This window comes from Pholis gunnellus (assembly GCF_910591455.1).
Source record: "Pholis gunnellus genome assembly, chromosome: 8".
Classification (NCBI taxonomy): Eukaryota; Metazoa; Chordata; class Actinopteri; order Perciformes; family Pholidae; genus Pholis; species Pholis gunnellus.
The window spans coordinates 20,339,114-20,358,241 of NC_136534.1; the positions used below are offsets into that span (position 1 = coordinate 20,339,114).

Below are 19,128 nucleotides of genomic sequence, written 5' to 3' on the forward strand. Positions count from 1 at the left end.
CATAAAAAACATAAATGTGATTTCTAAGATAATGAATGTCACTCATTTTAAAGAGATGTACAAAGTTTAAATAGAACTAGAAAGGGAAGACTTGCACTGTTTGTGAAAAAATTAATTTAAAAACAACAAAGTCTTTAAAGTACAGCAGATTTAATTTCTATAAACACACCAAAAGAGACGCTAAAATGTGTTTCTCTCACAAACCTTGCATTCGAGTTATGATTCAGTTTCCTCTTTAGAGACTGTGGGCAGGACACTGTAAAGCCACAGGCTGACAAGTGTTTCATGTGGCCGGGGGCCTGTGCTCTGCTGAGTCAATGCAGGAAGACGAGTGCAACTCAAATAAGCCTTTTGCCATTTAAGTTGCCCTCTCTGTTACACCTGCCCACCGGTATGAAACTGGTAGCTGTGGGTGGAATTCAAGGTTAACAGTGGAGTCTAAATAGGGAACATGGGTGGGCTTTACTAAATGTCACTGTCATTCAAATGTTTGCTGAGTAAATGAGCACGACATTTTCCTTTTCGTGAGCTGAATTGGTGGGTATTACCAATGACATCCTGTTTCATTGCAAGTTCTACACAAAGATAGCATAACACAGACATTCTATGAGTAACTTACTAATTAAACGTTCACTGAGTCATATGGTTAAAGTGAATTAAGTGCAATATGTGTCAGTGGAGAGCCTGAAGCAAACATGTTAACCAACAGTCAAAGACCTCTTTATGCACAGTTACATCCATGTACATTACAAGAGAAGAGACAATGCTGTTTCACGTGAGAAAAAAAAGACTGTGTTATGTGATTTAGGTAGGACTGAAGATTAATTACATTTCATGTTATATTGCTCATTATATTAGAATATAAGGGCTACACTTTTTTTAAATGCTCCATTTTTTTTCTGACGTCCTTCTCCGGTCGGATGATTATTAAAACCTGTGTTGTTGTTTTTTTGTTGCAGATTGTATTTATAAATCATCTAAATGCTTAGCTGTTAGAAGTTATGTTCTGTCTGACAAATAATTCACCGCTACAATAATATGTGTGCTTGGAATTTATTTGCATGACAGGATAAATAACTACGGTAATTTATGAAAGTGGTGTTGCTTCATAGTGCAACAAACTTTATTTTAATGGTCTAAACTTTTCCCGTAAAAACAACTATGATGTAATGTCTTCGGTTTTGCAACTTGTATTATGCAAAAAATGTCATCATCGGTGCGCAACCATAGTCCAGGAGAGAGAGAGAAAGAAAAAAAAAAACAGACAGGTGTTTGTATTGGTCGATCGCAGCTGTCAATCAAATAAGTGTGTGCGTCATTTCCGTTGTCAGGTGGTGCTGTCGCTGTGGAAAGATGCGATCAGCGGAGAGCAAGAGGCTTTTCCTTAATTGCTCATTTCAGTAACAGAGGCTAAACAACCCCGAAACCAACCCGCTTGTGGTCTCGCCTGTTTCAGCGAGAAGCTCCGCGTATCCACCGCAGCGTTTACCCCACGAAACATCCATGTTGTAAGCGGACAACGCAGACTTTACCCGGCGGTTTCGGCTCGAGGTAAGCGAGGTGGTAAAATGCATTGCTATCTAGCTTTCTGGCAGAGCTAGCCAGCTGTAATGTTACCTTACTGTGTTTAAATGGCCTCCCGGCTGCTGTGTTGCCTCCAGGCTTGGCTTTAGCTAACCTCGCTCGCCTGCAATCGTGATAGTAACACCGGTGGCAACATACGAATAACGTTACGTGCGCAAGTAGCCGCAAGCCTAGCTAACACTGTGTAGTTTGCTACGAAAGCACAACTCCTTGGTGTGTTGTGTGCCCCTTTGTGTGGCCGGCCGGTGTGCCTGGAGCTCGGGCAGCGTCTTTAGCCGAATAATTCAGCCAGCTTTGTTGTCGTACTAAGTCGGTATGTGCAGACTTAGTACGACAACAAAGCTGCATATACATTGTTAATATGTACGTTTTGTGTTCGCGTAAATGACCACTTCGTGCCAGACGTTGCCTTACCCGGTGACACCATCGCACACCGTGTAAATGCGGGTTTAGTTTGCGTGGCTTTAAACAGTCTCCAGGTGGTCAAATAGTAACGTTAAATGTTGCGGGCAAAAGCACGTTAGCACCTGGTTACAGGAGTTATTGGCTGCGTGTGGAGTGGTTTTTGCACAAGTTGTGAGGCATAACGTCAGCGTTTTTACTCGTTTCGTGTTCTCCAGAACTGAACGGTGTCCAGACCTTGTGGTCGCAAAATGGCACCAATCAACGCGTGACAGTCTGCGTGTGTGTGTGTGTGTGTGCATTTGTAATTATATTCCGTCTTGCCATTTGTAATGTGACCTCGTGTACACGCAGACGTGTTGTGCGTTCAAGGACGCTGTTATTGCAATACTGTAGTCAACAACTGTAGTCAGGGTTAAAGGCTTGATAGCGGTGGATGCGTGTAAGAGCTGACATGAATGATTGACGTTTCATTCAAAGCAGCAGGATTGAAGCCTGTGTCACCTCCGGGTTGCCTTACTTCTTTGTCCTGTTTGATCTATTTGTGGATTCATTGATTTCGGATCATACTAGCGCTCTGGCTTCATGATCGCTCCAGATTTGGTTATGGACTTGCATATTTACCACCTGCTGTAGTGTCCTTATGCTGTCTTTTGTCCATCCTGATACTATCTTGGGTTTTTTTTTTTTGCAATCAAGCTGTTCTTATAGAGCCAGACAAGTGTCCCGGAGTCTGGGTGGGTGGATCCTGAGACACCTACGTGGTTGTTTTGTTCAGATACTATTTAAGGAGCCCACATTTCTCGTGGGCACCGGCAGCGTGTCTCTTCTCCTCCTTTTTTTTTTTTTTTTTGTGTGATATGATTCAGAGGCTGTATCTGTTCTTGTCCTCCCTCTGGTACAGTCAGAGGCAGAGGCAGCCTTGCTTGCCAGATCACTGGCTGTGCAGAGAGGCACAGCAGTGTCGGAAAAGGATAGCTGTGTGCTGTCATTGCGCTGATGTCATTTAGGTCAGTGTGCATGAGTTGGTTGCATTGACCTTTTGCTTTTTAGATGTGTCAGGGGTTGGCTCCACAGCAATACAGCTGGTGTTTGGTAGGTAGATAAATGGCCGTGGGACCATTTGCAGTGTGTTGTGCATACGTAGAGTCTGATTAGTGTGTTTTCAGGTGCATGGATTCGTATGTTTTTCTAGTTTAGGCTCTGTCTGCTTATTTTACTCAATCTATCAGCCATTCTAGCACTCGACCAACAATTTAATATTAATCTGGCAGCAATGGGAGCGGTACATTTCCAATTCTGCCAACCTCGTGAAATGCGGTAGTTGATTATCCATTGCTTCGCCTCGCATGCTCTGGAGTGAGATGCTCTCTTACTATTGGCAGGGTGAACGGTGTCACCCTGGCTTGTGTTGTGCCATAAATGCCGTCAGAAAACCTCAGCTCATCAGACTCAGTGGGTGATGACTAGTGGAGATGGAGACAGATGGGCGAGAGACATGACGATGACACTGTCTGCTGTCTGGGATCACAAAAAGCCTCATGGAAGTGAGAATTCATACCAGCCCATACTGACTGCCAACTGTCCGGCCTCCTCGCTGCCCAAAAACGCCAACTGGCGAGTGGTGCACGATTTTAGTTTTGAAACAGGAAGAGGGCCTTAATTCATTAAGAATATTACATTTCTCTGAGTTTGTTCCATTTGCAAGACTGGTTTCATATCCTGAAGTAGTTTTGGGCTTTGTCAGCTCTCCACTCAATGTCTGGTTTGCACTTAGAAGATATTTTGGATGTTATTAGTGTGAATCACCTCTCTTGTTAAGTTGGCTAAAATATGCACACCACTGCTATCACTAAGTGACATTTTTCCTTCAGATATCACTTTGTGTTGCCTGTCTTGCGGACGTAACTTCTATGAGGTGATTCTTTTTTTCAGTTGATGTGGCGCATGTCAGAGGCTTGGTGGTACATTCGTCTTGCAATCATTGGTGTCATCACCTGGCCAGTAAAGCGTTTCTGTCCAGTGGAAAGTGAGGACGACAGCGGGGTGAATCATTCCTCTCGGTCCAAGGCACTACTTCCCTGTTACGGGAAACAGATGGGGTTTCATTTCACATAGGAACTCCAGTCAGTAAACAAAGCATACCTCTTTGCTCTCTGAGTTCTGGGAGGTAGATCTGCTGTGGCAGTTGAAGTAGTTTGTGTAATGATGATGTGTCACACTGTGTCACCGGTCCCTCTGGCATGTGAATCTATTTCCTTATCATGGTGTAAGGGCTTGGCTTTTTCTTTTTTTTGTTTCGGCCTTGTTCGAACACGCATGTCCTTTCAGATGACGGTATGCCAGATAAGCCGGCTGTACAGATTTTGAGATAAAACGCGCAGATTAAGAGCGGAAGGGATTTTTTTTTCTGAACCCATGTCCACCTTAGCAGGAAATGCTGGAGAAGGATATGTGTTTCAGTGCTGAGACTCAAATAAAAAATGTGTGCCAGTGTAATGCCGTTACATGTCAGCGTTTAGCATTTAAATTGCAGATTGTGGCACATTCGCTTTGCCTGTTGGGGAGATTGAATATGAGGTGTCGCCCTTGACGCCAGCAGCCATCATTCTGAATGGAGCCGTAATGGCCTCACATTCACACCGAGGTGTCGGTAAATGTGTGGAAGGGATATTTAAAATAGGCTGGGAGGAGCTGCCCTGAGGTTTACCTCCTTTCTCCTCTATTCACTAATAAGTGCATTCTGTAGTAGTACTACTGCTGCAGCTCTGGGTATAGTCTTTCTTTCTAAACAGACCGTTTTATAAAGCCATTGCTTGGTTACAGATTGCTGCCGCTGTTTATTTCGTCATCGGTTCAGAGTTTTGTCCATGCGGTCACGTGGATGCTCTTACCGTTTAACTTGACTATCTTTATACCGTGCACTAATCAGATTTATTCCCCTGTGCAGCTCCAGTATGTCCAAGCGGCGCTCGTCGGAGAGGGGGGCTGGAGAGACATCAGGCAGGGCCAGCAAGCTTCAATGTCCCGGTATATCCGGCAGTAACGCCAAGAGAGCCGGGCCCTTCATCCTTGGTAAGGAAGCAACTATTTATTTTTCTTCTTTGCACGAGCCCCCGAGTCGTGGGGTGTCCCTGTGTATACGCACGCCTAAGACAAGAATGTGAAGAATTTCGCTGATCCCCCCCCCCCCCCCCCCCCCCCCACAACATCGGCCAGAAAGGTCCCAGTCTGTGTTGGAGCAAGGTTATTTCCTCCCTCTGGGAAAGTGCGTCTCTGCCTTTCTCTCAAACTTCTCTGTTTTCTACTACACTATTTGAAAAGCAGAGTGCCAAAGAAAACATTACACTAGGGGTGTTAATGGGGACGTGCACATGCGGCCTTTAATGAGTTGCAGTGGGAGCACACACTCCGGCCTGTAGCCTGCCCTTTTGGTCATGCAGCTGTTTCTTTTCTTATCCCTGCAGGGCCTCGCCTGGGCAACTCACCCGTGCCCAGCATAGTGCAATGTCTGGCCAGAAAGGACGGCACCGATGACTTCTATCAGCTCAAAGTAAGTCGTTCTTAGGGGTTTCTCTTTCTCACAAACTCGGCGAGTTAAGCACATGCTTCAATAAAAATGTAATTCGAAACAAAGCTACGATGTCCCTGTAGACCTCTGAACCTTTGACCCTCCTTCGTTGGTGTTCATTTTATGGCCCCCTGTTTCCGTCTGGTGCAAAGAACAAAATCTCAGCTGGGCCGATCTGTTTATTGGGGCTATCCAATGTCTGTTACACACAGGAGGAGGCTATAGAGGGGAGGGGAGGGGGTATGGAAGGGAGGAAGGTAGCGCCCCACCTGGAATGTCGACTTTTAACCCCCACGACCATGTAGTGAGTCAGTGCGTGACCCTCCCCTCATACCCGGGACTACAGAGCCTCCCTGTCTGCTGCACAGCTTGTTGGCTTTACCTATGAGCCACTGTTTTAAAGCTGCAAACCTCTCATACCATCTCCACTGCACGGATTGTATCTTCCTGTTAAATGCTAAGCAGATGTATCTTCCTGTCATGCCTTCAGTTATTTAACCGCTGTAGTGTCTGAAGATCAGCTTCGTACTAAATGGTTAACGCTCTGGTTCTGCCATCTGATCCGGCATGAGCTCTTGTCTTGTGACCTAATGTTTACTCTGTCCTCCCGTGTGTTTACGGCAGATCCTTACGCTGGAGGAGCGAGTGGACTCTGCAGGGGAGACTCAGGAGGAGAGGCAGGGGAAGATGCTGCTGCACACAGAGTACTCCCTCCTCTCTCTGCTGCACAACCAGGACGGCGTGGTCCACCACCACGGCCTCTTTCAGGTACACCGACACCTGCACACATTCGGCAATTAGGTTGCATTTCTGTTGACGGGTGCATAGTACATCATAAGTCAAATAATTAATATCACGGACAGATGTCTTTTAGTTTATGGTGTATTACTCAGCACTGTGTGGGCGCATTTCCTGTATAATTGCAAATGCTAAATACACCAACATCACCATGGAGACGTGTCTGCAACTTTGTATTGAGTTCAGAATGTGGCGTCACCGTGTAAGTAACGCCGTGCTCTTATCAGCCCCGTAATGGCAGCGGTGAGCTTGTCATTAGTCCGGCCAGCTGCTTGTGTTTTCCTTATCAGCGTTGTTTCAAGGGAGAAGTAGGAGCACCATTTGAAAGCCATATTTATCTGTAGCCATTCTCTATCCACAGTCCCATCCATTCATGATGACCCCCCCCCCTCACCTGTATTCCCGTCTGCCTCCTCCTTTAACTTTGTTATTGTTCCATCTGCCTCTTCAATGTCATCTCTCTTCCCCTCTCTCTCTCTCTCTCTCTCTCTCCCTCTCTCTCTGTTTTTCGTCTTTGTCTCTCTTTCTCATCTGCCGGTTCCACTCTGCCTGTGTTCTCAGAATAGCAGCATTGAGCCATGCGCTCTGATTCATTTAGGCCTGCGATATCGATATTGGTTATTATAGTGCATCTCCGCTGTGAGAGAACCAGTTAATACTGTACACATTTTCAGAGGTGCTGACTACAATTGACAACCTGATACAGCGATCAATAAGAAGTGGTGACTCTGCTATTTGGGGCTGGAGTTGGAATTCGAGGAATGCGCTCTGTTATTCATCCTCCACCAACCGATGCGTCGGGGTGGACGTGTGTTATTCATTGGCTACATGCAGGCTGGTGATTGATGTCCTCTACCCTGCGTGAATCTATGTCCTTCTAAGCTGAATGAATCAACTCGAACAGCTGGCATCGTACAGGAATCCATTCCGTTTGATGCATTCATGAATGCCTCAACCTTTTATTGATTGGACACTGTTGGAAAGTGCCTCTAAAATGCATCAACAACTCTGTTCACTTACGAAGTGAGCCCCTTCCTGAAGATGTGCTGCTCACGCTTCTTTGTTGTTCTCCCCCTCCAGGATCGAGCCTACGAAATAGTGGAGGACATGGAGTCCAACAAGGTGCGCAAGATGAAGAAGCGGATCTGTCTGGTGCTGGACTGCCTGTGTGCTCATGACTTCAGCGACAAGACGGCAGATCTAATAAACCTCCAGCATTACGTTATAAAGGAGAAGAGACTAAGCGAGCGCGAAGCCATTATTATTTTCTACGATGTGGTGCGTGTGGTGGACGCCCTTCATAAGGTGAGTCTACCATAGAATTTGTTCAACTACTCCAAGAAAAGATGCACTTGCAGGGCTCGTTAATGTTTTTGGTTATTTAACAAAGACTTCGTCCTCTATTTCACCCAACAAGTTGTGAGATACAGCAAGTGAGTTGCCAAATTGACTAGCCCAACATGGAGTTTTACTTGCCCCGGGCAAGTGGGTGAGGCTTAAAGTTAATTTATACTCGCCGTAGTGAAACTGGCGCGCGTGCCAGAAAATGACATCATCTCTTTGTTATTGTTGGCTAAGTTCACATTTTACCTTCTGATTACTCATCTCCCATATTCATGTGTCACTCTCAAAAACGAACGGATTGTTTTGATACCAATGATTCACGAAGCACAATCTAAGCAAACTGATTTTCCCTCTCTTGTCTTTCTTTCCTCCGTGCAGAAAAACATTGTACACAGAGACCTCAAGCTGGGAAACATGGTGCTGAACAAACGGTAAGATGAAACTCATCCCGTCATTCGAACTTGTCCAATCAGTTAGCTGGCCACTAACCTCTCCCATTATACCAGGTCAGTTACATTAGCCTGCCAGTAAGTCCTTCTTTCTCAGCTCACGTGTGTGTGAGTGGCCCCCAGCAGCCTGTCTCCAGTGTACGTTTGGCTTCAAATCCAAGCAGGGGTCACATTCTCAGACTAAGACGGAGATCAGTGGTAGGAACCCAAAGCCTTGCTCTCGTGTCTGTGTCGAGCAAAGGCTGTTGATTTACTCTCCGTGGTTGGATTGTTGGAAGCGGAGGGTGAACCGGACTCTGGTGCAAAACAGAGCAAAGAATAAGCCACTGCTTTGTTCCCAGTGGAAGAGCGAGCTGTGTTGTACAGCTCACGGGACAGCGAGTGCACCTCAGTTCAGATAGGCCCTGCAGAATGGGAAAACTGTTAAGAGAGACGTTTGTATTCAGGGGTAACCGCCACTTTCACAGTGTGACTACTGCTATCTGGTACTTTGTGCATTTGTGCAAGTTTAGATGATTGAGCTAGATTTTTGCATTGAACCTGTGGATGTTGCATCCAAACAGCAGAGGTCTGCACGCACTTTCATGAAGACTCTGACCGTCCCACAAAGCCGACTTTTTAACATTTCTCTCTCCGCTCCTCCGCTTGCTGCACATACCTTTTGCATCCAAACATAGAGCATGCTCGCATCACGCACCAGTGAGCGCAGTCATGGAGTTGCCTCACACTGTACTTAGTCACTTCTCATACATTATCTGTCAGTATGAGTGCGTGCATTGAGACGTCACGTTCCTGGCTTATCTTTTTACCACATGACACATCTCCGGTCAGAGCCTGTTGTGTCTTCCTCCTCCTCCACCAGTAGTAGTAGTAATAGTGGTGGTGGTGATGAAACAGGAGTGTTTTGTCCAGGGGAGAGGGGTGGTGGGGAGAGGAGCCGACGAACGGAACACTCCGTCCCAGCTGAAGACAAAGGAGAGTCCTGCCAAAGGCCCCATAGCTCCGAGCTGACTCACACGTACACACATATACGTACACACACGTGGACACAGTCATCATTTATTTACCCTCTACTCTTCTATTTTTCTTTTACACCCCAATCCCTTTCCTGCTTTTATTGTATCTTCGTCATATCCCCTTTCCCGCCTGCTTTATGCATCATACTTTGCTTTGCTTGCATGTTTCCTCTTGTCACTCCACCCTGGATGTGTGTGTGTGTGTGCTCTCCGTATGGGAAGGACGTGGGCCAATTATAGACGCAGACCGCTCCTAAAAATCCCCCGTCCTCCCCTGCTGCCTGTCGTCACTCCGGGAAATGCACCGATGCCACCGACAAGCTCAGCAGTTTCTGCATGAATGATGTGATTTCCTCTTGCAGAGCCAGCTGTTATGAAAGCAGGATGTCATAAATGAATCTGCAGGGTTGTTGTATGTCAGAGCTGTGTTGACTTCCATAGATGGAGACGCACCGCAGCACGGTGTAGCCATAATTCAATAACACCATCTTTAAAAAAAAAAAATGTGATTAAATGAATTGCTTGTGTAAAGTTTAGGTTCTATAACCCTCCAAATCACTGTTCTGACCAAATGATGTGTAGAAGTTGCCCTGCCTTTGACCTCCTTTCTCGTCAGCTGTTGTATTTTCAGCAAAATGTTGCGGCTAGGGAGGATAAATCACGGGGGCTGTTTAGGTTTCTGGTTTCCCGACTTACCCGGGATCACATGAACAGGATGCAGAGATGGTGTGGTCTCTCTTCGGTCCTCGGGGACCCTTGCCTCACGAGGCAAACATGCAATTTCATTTACCCAATCTCCGGTGCAAGAATAGAAGCTCGGGTCGTGATGCAGACGGACAAAAGAACAGACTCCTTTTATGAAGGAAGCTTTTATGCCGAGGGTACTTGAAGCGCTGCACTCTGTTCTGGCCCATCCCTGTGCAGATCACAAGGCCACTGTATGGTTCTAGAGATTTGGATCACAAAGGCTGCTCAAGGGTCGGATCATATAAGTAGCTGGAAATTATTTGAACCAAATGTTCTAAGGGGAAATTGAGATTGGAGCATTTGGTTGCAAATAGAGTGTTTGACAGGAATTGGCTCCAGATGCCGTAATAGGAGGTGTGTGTGTGTGTGTGTGTGTGTGTGTGTGTGTGTGTGTGTGTGTGTGTGTGTGTGTGTGTGTGTGTGTGTGTGTGTGTGTGTGTGAGAGAGATGGAGCAGGGTGTGAAAGTAGGAGAGAATAGGGGAAGCTGTTGACCTCAGGCTTTTTAGAAAGCGGATGTGGGTGAGGAGCGTGATCGAGAGAGGACCCGGGCTCTAGACCCCGGCTGCTTTTTGTCTGCACTAATTTGCTTTCGAGTGTGTTTTCGTGTGTGTACGTGTTCACCATGGGAGTGATCGTGTGGGTGCACTTGAAGTTGCGCGTATCTGTACATATTTGAAATCTTCGTGAGCTTCATATACTCGTTTGGCAACCCATCACCATGCAGGCCTTAGTCATCAGAACAATTATCCCAAGCCACAAGTTGACTCATATGTTTATCAAAGTGTAGCTTTTTATTTTCTCTTTCTCTGCTGAAAGAACACGGTGATATGGAACCGTCCATAGTCGCTCGTCTTTAATACTGTTGGGTTCACTCCACCACAAGCAAACTCAGTTGACCTTAATGACTCAGAGAAAGATCGTCTAGTGCCACGTTGTTTCCACAGAAACCAAATTAATCAAACATCGCTTGTTACATCCCCGGGTCTTCTCAGACTGTGTGTCTGGCATGGCTTTTATCTTTATGTCTCAGGCCTGATGTAGACCAACATGTATTAAACTTTAATGAAAAAATAGTAGTGAACTTGCTCTATGGGCCCATAGATGCGGAATTTTGCCGGAAGATCCGGGTAATTTAATCGGAATTGTATACTTTGAACGTTGCTCAGTGGTGCATGAAGCCAAAAAAAAGCTCTTTTTCAAAGGAATGATTGGCACCACCTTCAACACTGTATTCAGTTCACTTTAAACATCCATGGCCGAGAGCCGCGTGGAGGCAATTTGTATTGAAACCACTAAAGATCAAGACCTGGAGATAAACATGCAGAAAAATGGAGAATATAACAGCTGCTAAGAGGGATAGTAAAACAGATTTAAGGAACTACTGAATTGAAAACACTTTCAATTGTGTGGACATGGAGAGACCGTCTGTCAGTTTATGATGCTGGTCAGAATCTGATATAAAGAATCTTGTGTTTTAATTCCTAAAGACAACTTGTATCTTAACTGCAATGATAACCCAGGAAGATGGGAGACGTTCTTCTTGTAGACCGCGTGTGCACACTGATTTGCATTTGGCAGTCATGAGGTACTGATGTATTTTTAAGGCCCGGTGAACCATGAGATTATTAAAACAACAAGGCATGCTTGCAAGTTCTTCTCATCTCTGTCAGCCCGTGTTCACTTCACGCTTTGAGCCATGAGTGCAGTGTCCCGCATTCTAAACTTACATTCGTTGTGATGAGTAACGGTGTTTTTCCATGGTTTGATCAAGTTAAAGAGGTGTGTGTGTGTGTGTGTGTGTGTGTGTGTGTGTGTGTGTGTGTGTGTGTGTGTGTGTGTGTGTGTGTGTGTGTGTGTGTGTGTGTGTGTGTGTGTGTGTGTGTGTGTGTGTGTGTGTGTGTGTGTGTGTGTGTGTGTGTCAGCATTGGGAATATTCCAGTCATTATTTGATTACAAATCAGAACTAATAAAGGTTATTAATCAGGCGTTTTGTGTGCGTGTGTGCTCACAGGACTCACCGAATCACCATCACCAACTTCTGCCTGGGAAAGCACCTGGTGAGCGAGGACGACCTGCTGAAAGACCAGAGAGGAAGTCCGGCCTACATCAGCCCTGATGTATTAAGTGGTGAGTGGAAAAAAAACAAGTGTGTTGCACGCGTGTTCTTTTTATAGGACGGTTTATGCATCGTACATGGGGCCTTTCACACCGTAACAACAGTGTTGAAAACCCAGTCAGCATCACCCAGTTTTTTGTCAATTTCAAAAACCTGACAGTCGCACCTGTTTTTGCAGCAGCAGGTGTGTGTGTGTGTGTGTGTGTGTGTGTGTGTGAACCTTCCTCACTTGCCCCTGATTTGCCGCGTCCACTTTAAGATGTGAAATAGAGTTGTGAAGCGTATTAACTGCAAGTGAAAAACAAGTGTCTAATGTACATTATATATGTATACAAAATGCCAGACCTGGTTCTGGTTAGAAGAGTGACCCTTGTGGATCCGGGTCCAGAAGGGATTCTTTTTAACAAGCGTTGTGTAACGTTAAGCAGACTGTCTTGTGTTTGATTTTCTGGTTATTGGGCAACAAGAAAGGGTTTATGTTGCAATCTCGGATGTAGCTAGAAACAGCTTTTTTTTTTTTTTGCCTTTTGTTTGTGTAATCATGGTGATGTTGCATTTTCTCATGGTGTGCATCTGCAGAGGAAGCTACTTTCCCCTTTGTGTGAAACATCTTCTTTGTCTTTTGAAAAGCAGAAATCCATTTTATTGTTTCGCTTCACAATGCTCATTTGTCACAGTGAACGTGCAGACCTGAGCGCCACGCACCAATCGGGTTGATGCTTAGGCCTCAGGCACTTCCACAGTAGACCCCAATGCCATATCCAGAACATAGCCCTGCACAAGATTGAGAAGAATGTATTTCAAACAACCTCAGAAACTAGATGAAACCTGGGCCTGTATATCAGCATAACGTGACAGGCACACAATTAAACAGAGCTTCAGTGACTCACGCACTGATGACTCACTGGAGGGAAACTACTCCCATCTACCCCCTTCCCTTCCCCTCCCATCCCCCTCCCCCTGCCTGTGTGTATGTGTGTGTGTGTGTCACAAGCTTTAACATAATTGCCTGCTGCTGTTGCTACCGCCTGCCAGGCGCTAACAACACTGCCTATGGTCATGCACAGCCATGATGCTCCACCTTCAACGGCTCCAGTTCATTCACCGCCGGTCCATGGCTGGTTTCAACGTTCCGCGTTGATGATAAAAACAGTTCCTACCTCCCATTTCAAAAGTCAGCGGTGGGCTGGACATTTCTATGAAATGTATATATATGGAGTCGTAGCTGCTGTTTGTTTTACTCATGTCGTTAATCATTAGACCAGGTGACATGACAGGAATTGAACTGAAAGGGTTGATCACCCCTGAGTCACACAGTCCAAAAAAATGTTGATTTGAATCGGTTTGTTTTTTTTAGTTTAGCAAAGCACTTTGCTGTCACCATATCAAATGCCATCTGTTGATGTCAGACACTGATCCAGATCCCCTGTCCTTCCTGTCTCCAGGTCGGCCGTACCGCGGTAAACCCAGTGACATGTGGGCTCTTGGCGTGGTCCTGTTCACCATGCTGTACGGCCAGTTCCCCTTTTACGACAGCATACCTCAAGAGCTCTTCCGCAAGATCAAGGCTGCCGAGTACTCCATCCCAGAGTGAGTATTTGTCCGGTCCACGTGATGTTTGTTAGAGGTTTATATACATGTATGTTTTTACCAAATAGTTTTGCATACTTCATCCGTGATTTAAGATGTTATGTGCAGAACATTTGCTGAGAATGTGCCACGTTTTCATGTTCAGTTTGGACCTGAAGACATGACAGTATGCTCTTCCAATAGTGGCTTTGTGACCAACAGTCACATTTTAATAAACTTCCCTTTCTGTCCTCCTCCACCTCCTCACAGGGACGGCCGTGTGTCGGAGAACACGGTGTGCCTGATCCGAAAGCTGCTGGTGTTGGACCCTCAGCAGAGGCTGACTGCAGGAGAGGTGCTGGAGTCTCTCAGTGGCATCATTGCCTCATGGTAATTGCTCCCCCTGCTGGATGTTTGAAAGATTTCAACAAACGTGTTGATCGTCAAGTCATGATTAATTGTTGAAGAAATGATTGTAATGACTTTGTGTAAAACGTTTGTGAAGATATCCACTGGCTTCACATTTATGATTTTATTTTGTCAGCACGTTTCAGAATGACAAGATGACTGGTGTTAATCTTCATCTTTGGTGTGTTTTCCTAACAGGCAGTCTGTTTCATCGTTGAGTGGCCCTCTGCAGGTGGTGCCGGATATTGACGATCAGGTCAATCACCCAGAACTTCTGCAGGAGGTAAATTATTGGAAAAACATGACATGACAGATGTGAATATGGAGCCTGTTGGATACATCCAGAGCAGCTAAAATACAGCTACTCAAGAAAGAGCACTACTTGCATGCAATTATGTATTTCTATAGTTTTCATATCTACATTTCCTTCTTGATAAACTTGGAGAACATGTTTTATTTCAGTCAGCTCCGCTGTTGCAGCACAGTGAACAGACTACATTTTCTTCCCTCAGGCCAAGGTGATAGAAGAGTCTTCACAGTACGAGTTTGAGAACTACATGCGCCAGCAGCTGCTGCTGGCTGAAGAGAAGAACACTATCCACGAGGCCAAGAGCTTTCTCACCAAGCGCCAGTTTGGCAGCATCCCACCTGTAAGGCGCCTGGGCCACGACGCACAGCCTGTCAGCCCGCTGGATGCTGCCATCCTGGCACAACGTTTCCTCCGGAAGTAGTCCCCCCCCCCAAACCACCCATGGCAGCCCCCCTCCCCCCGCCCCCCCTGACCTCCCCAGGGAGTACAGAGACCTGTGGAGTCCAGAGAGGACTGAGGAGGCTAAGCCCCCAAAACTGAACTTGCATACAGGAGGCCCAGCCCGGACCAGGGAACAGGCAGCCCCCGTTCGTAGGTGGGGCTTTGCGCAAGCTAGGTGGAGCAGGTGTGAGTTGGGGCGCCAGAACAAACCGCCCATTTCAAACTTCACTCCTCGAATCTGAAGCCTCCAGCGAAACATGGAATGGCCAGGAGGAAGATCTGAACCAAAGGTTCCTTTTGCCCTCAGGTCACCCACAGGCAGATCTCACTGTGCAACCAACCCGACGGCACCGTCCCACGTGGAGCTAACGCAAGGCTCCGCCTGCAGTGTTGGAGAGACGTTAAACCCATATTCCTCCTCCTCCTTTGAGATCTCCCTACTGTAACACTCCCCCATCCCTCCGTCAACTCTGGATCCCCTGAGCAACACAGGGCCAGAATCATGTAGCAACCCCCCCTCTTCCTAGTGATTAATGGTATTGCCTCAAGTCAGATCGCCTGATCACAGATGTCACTTCTCTATACCTCCATTCCACCCTCCTCCTCCACTCGTTCCTCTTCCTCTCTATTGTTTACTGTACCGGAAATGATCGAGACTGGTCCCGTCTGTAACTCTGACTTCAAATCAATCTACCTCTCTGTCTCTCTTGTCTGTTGGTAAACCATGCTCACTGTTCTGAGACAAGGGATTGTAACAATGGAGTCTTGATGCCACCCGTGACATAAAGCATTAATGTTTTCTGTCAGAGTGATGATGCTTTGAAACCTTTTTTCAGTGGTTTCAAAAAAAAAATCTGAATAAGCTTTTTATCATATTTACCTTAATAAGTAGCATTTCCTCCCTACCTTTTTGGATTGAAGATAATGAATATCAAAGAATGTGTACATGCATCCTTTTGATATTTGCAGAATGCATGGTCTCCTGCTTTTGCTCATCCCTGTGGACATCTATTTTAGCATCTAGGCAGCTAGTGTGAGGTACCTGGAAGTCACGATGCCAATAACTGAATGGGAAACGCTGTTGGATCCTCCCTGCCAAGGCATATTGATGGTAACGCTTCCTCAGTGCCATTATAGTGGAGATCTAAGCACTGTCATGTTTCTATTGCCAAAAATCATGTCTTAAACTAACTCTTAGCCAAGGAAACTGGTACCCACAGCCTCATTCAGAATCAAATGGCTTCCAGGTATTCCAACTTCCCAGTTTCTCTTTATCAAGAAAGATAATGAGACGAGCGTTTTTTGTTTTTTTCTTTTCTTTTTCAGTATGAATGTGAACTGTCACTCTATGCTTTGAGTCTGTGGAGCTGTGCAGCTGTTCACCTCTGACAGCCACAGACCCTTTAAGCTAACCTCCAATCATCGTGTTCTGTTACCTGGCCTGCCTCGGTGGCAGACACTGTGAAAACCAGAGCAGGCTTTGCTGAGACGGGGCTTGACTGAATGTTTTACCGATTTTGCCACGAATGCTCTCTTTTAAGATAGAAACCTGTCGCATTCTATTGCCATTTCTCAAGCCTTCTCTCCAGCTCAACTTGTACATGCTTGTATTATCCCACCATGTGGGCTCTCTATACAGAGGGACTAGGTGGTGGCCGGTGATTGATACTGTAATATTTCATAGAGAAGTGAAAATACAGACTCAGATTTTAAGTTTAGTTCTTGGGGCTTCTTGGCTATTGATGCATTCTTGTCTTTTATCCAAGGGGTTTCTTCAAACCGTGGCAAAGCTACTAACCAGTGACTGTTAGGCATCTGTACATTGCAACTTGCCTCTGCGTATTGGTACCTGCTTTAGGCTATCTAGACTTCTTCCTATTTATAACTGATTGCATGAACATAGGCTCTGAAATATTTTCAAATGTCTTTACTTATTCTTTTTCCTTGTAATTTCATGTTGATTTATTTATTCTCTTGTGTAGACCACCCCATCCCCGAATACTCGGTGCAACTTATGCCAGTGTGACGGGGCCCTAAAGCCTCTTTGCTCTCTCAGCTTTAAGAAGTGTTGTTAACTCCAACAGTGGTTCTCATTTTGATCATTTTCAGCCACATTCATGAAAGAGTAGCATCTAATTTTTGTGTTTCCCTTTTTTTTTTTTTATTCCTCAATCTTTTTTTTCTTGCCATTTTTTAAGTCTGTGGTCAACTTAAGCTACACTAATAACAAGACTGACTTTGCATAGTTATATTTTTACAGAAAAAAGAAATGATACTCTCACGTTATCTTGATTTATAGGAGGGTGTTTGTGGGTTTTTTTCCCCCCATCATTTCCCTCAAACATCCCCACATGAGGCTGCACTCTCTGGTCAGTATGTAAATATGTACCATCATGAATGCGCCAGTCATATTGTATGTAGTTCCACCCAGTGAGACACCAACTCTGTTTCAACACATGCCGATTGACGTGCATTATGGGCCACGTTGGCCATCAACCACCACACCCAGAAGCTAAAATTACATGTAAAGAGAGCTGTCGGCTCTCTCCCACCTCAATGTGAATTCCATGGGTGTACAGCAGTATTGTAGTAGTTTAGGTTGTTCATCAGAAAACGGGTGTTTCATGAACACCGTAGCCGTCGCTGAATGCTGATCTGTCTGTGGAAAGTGTTTGTACGCAATCTTCCACGATGCCCAACTACAGATTAGTAACTAAAGGTTCAACGGACCCTTGATGTAGATGTTATTTTGTCCCCCGCCCCTAATCAAAAAAAGTGTTTCACTTTCTAGCTAGTGGATCGTACCACGTTCAATGTTTTTGTTTTGACGGGAGTTGTATTGGTAGACTGCAACGTGGACTGAAAAGCATGGACATAGTGTGAGGTTCAACTCTGTGTAAAACACGTGACTGTTGCATGATTTTAAACTTGCAAGGTGTGCCGGAGCAACTGATTGAAAATGTGCAGATAGTTTACTCTTTTGGTGTCCTTCGGGGGAAACTACAAAGCAAAGTAGATAAACTCCTGAATTGAAGAAGTAAAATGTTATTAATTTTCCAAATTTCAGTTTTTATGATGATTTTCACTCTGCTTCTAAAGTCCTATGTCTGCAGTACGTAACTGATGTATTGCTGACTGTTTTCAACTGGAAACTTAGGATAGTAGTTGTAAGATAAGAAACGTGGTGTGGTTTAAACCCAATGGGATATGTGTTGTAAGCTGCTTGGTCGGACATGGGCATCTAGATACGGAAAACTGCGTAATTGTACAGATGAAAAACACGTTTGTATAAAAAACATATTTTTCTACTTCATCAGAATTCTACATGCATGTCAGCAATAAACTTTGATATGGAAACATTCATCTGTGTGTTGTGACACTTCCTTTTACTTCCAGAAGATGGAGCACTTTCTTAAAAAATGAAACCAAAGCCGGCAGTGGGACCAGGATAATTAACGTTGGCATGAGGAAGTTATACTCGACGTTATTCTTCGCTGGCTTCCACATATTTCACTTACCATATGTGGGAAATAAAATCCACAGAAAATGTTGCGCAGTGCCAGCAATCTATATGTGCTTTTACATGATTGTTGTCTCAGGCCTCTGAGGGGGAGACTTGTGTGAAGCATGAACAGAATAGAGAATAATTGAGTCTCTGTGCGTCTATACCACCTCGGTTTTGCGGTGAGTCGGGTTTTGGACCGAAACTGAGGTAGAGGTGCTCGAACAGGAAACCTGACTCTTGACAGCGCTGCGGGACCCTGCGGGCTGCTCTGCCAATTCCCCCGCCTCAACTCAGGCCTTTGAATGCGCACACACGCACACACTCTTGAGCAGGTTATTAATTCAATTATAAATCCTGTCATACATGCCAAAGAATACACATGGATATCTCATCATACGCAGGCCTGACAGACGTATTGGATTAAATCTGTCATAATGGCTAGTGCAAATGTTTCATGTTAAGCGACTATGCAGCACTTCTTTTATAGCCCACTGATGCATGGCTACTCTGACTCCAAAAAGTTTTTAGAGCAAGAAAAGTGTCTCCCACCGAAGGGAATTTAATCTTAAACCTACAAACACTGCGGCATCGAAAGACACATTAGGAGATGAGACCTTGGATATACATGTTTTATTCATTTAGTAGGTACTAAAGGCAAAAATGATGTGCTGATTCAAGACAAGAGAATAACTGAGTTCTGAGTAAGGTTTCCCACCCTTCTGAGATCCTCACAACAGAGATTGTCTCAAGTGGGTCTCTCCTCTAGAGCATTACACCCCTCTCCCAACATGTCAAGGGCGAAAAACTCTCAAGGGTCAAAGTTGCACAGATGCTTTGTCGCCTTAAACTACAACCAGCTGGCCCTCA

At 45.3% G+C, this 19,128-nt stretch overlaps 1 protein-coding gene across 1 annotated transcript; it reads left to right on the top strand.

Annotated features, from left to right (window-relative positions):
• The first annotated feature begins 1,426 nt into the window (after window positions 1-1,426).
• Window positions 1,427-18,097, top strand: stk40 (serine/threonine kinase 40). Its single transcript, XM_079164357.1, has 11 exons — window positions 1,427-1,551; window positions 4,937-5,061; window positions 5,454-5,539; window positions 6,182-6,325; window positions 7,436-7,660; window positions 8,078-8,130; window positions 11,924-12,039; window positions 13,474-13,618; window positions 13,868-13,987; window positions 14,204-14,288; window positions 14,518-18,097. Exons 2-11 carry the CDS (start codon window positions 4,944-4,946, stop codon window positions 14,734-14,736), a joined length of 1,311 nt encoding a protein of 436 aa, XP_079020483.1. The 5' UTR covers window positions 1,427-1,551; window positions 4,937-4,943; the 3' UTR covers window positions 14,737-18,097.
• The last annotated feature ends 1,031 nt before the right edge of the window (window positions 18,098-19,128 follow it).

Bases quoted from the DNA above. Each gene is read 5' to 3' on its own strand.
- stk40 (XM_079164357.1), top strand. From the start codon at position 4,944: ATGTCCAAGCGGCGCTCGTCGGAGAGGGGGGCTGGAGAGACATCAGGC. The intron at 5,540-6,181 runs GTAAGTCGTTCT...TGTTTACGGCAG, and splicing joins ATGACTTCTATCAGCTCAAA to ATCCTTACGCTGGAGGAGCG. The intron at 7,661-8,077 runs GTGAGTCTACCA...TCCTCCGTGCAG, and splicing joins TGGTGGACGCCCTTCATAAG to AAAAACATTGTACACAGAGA.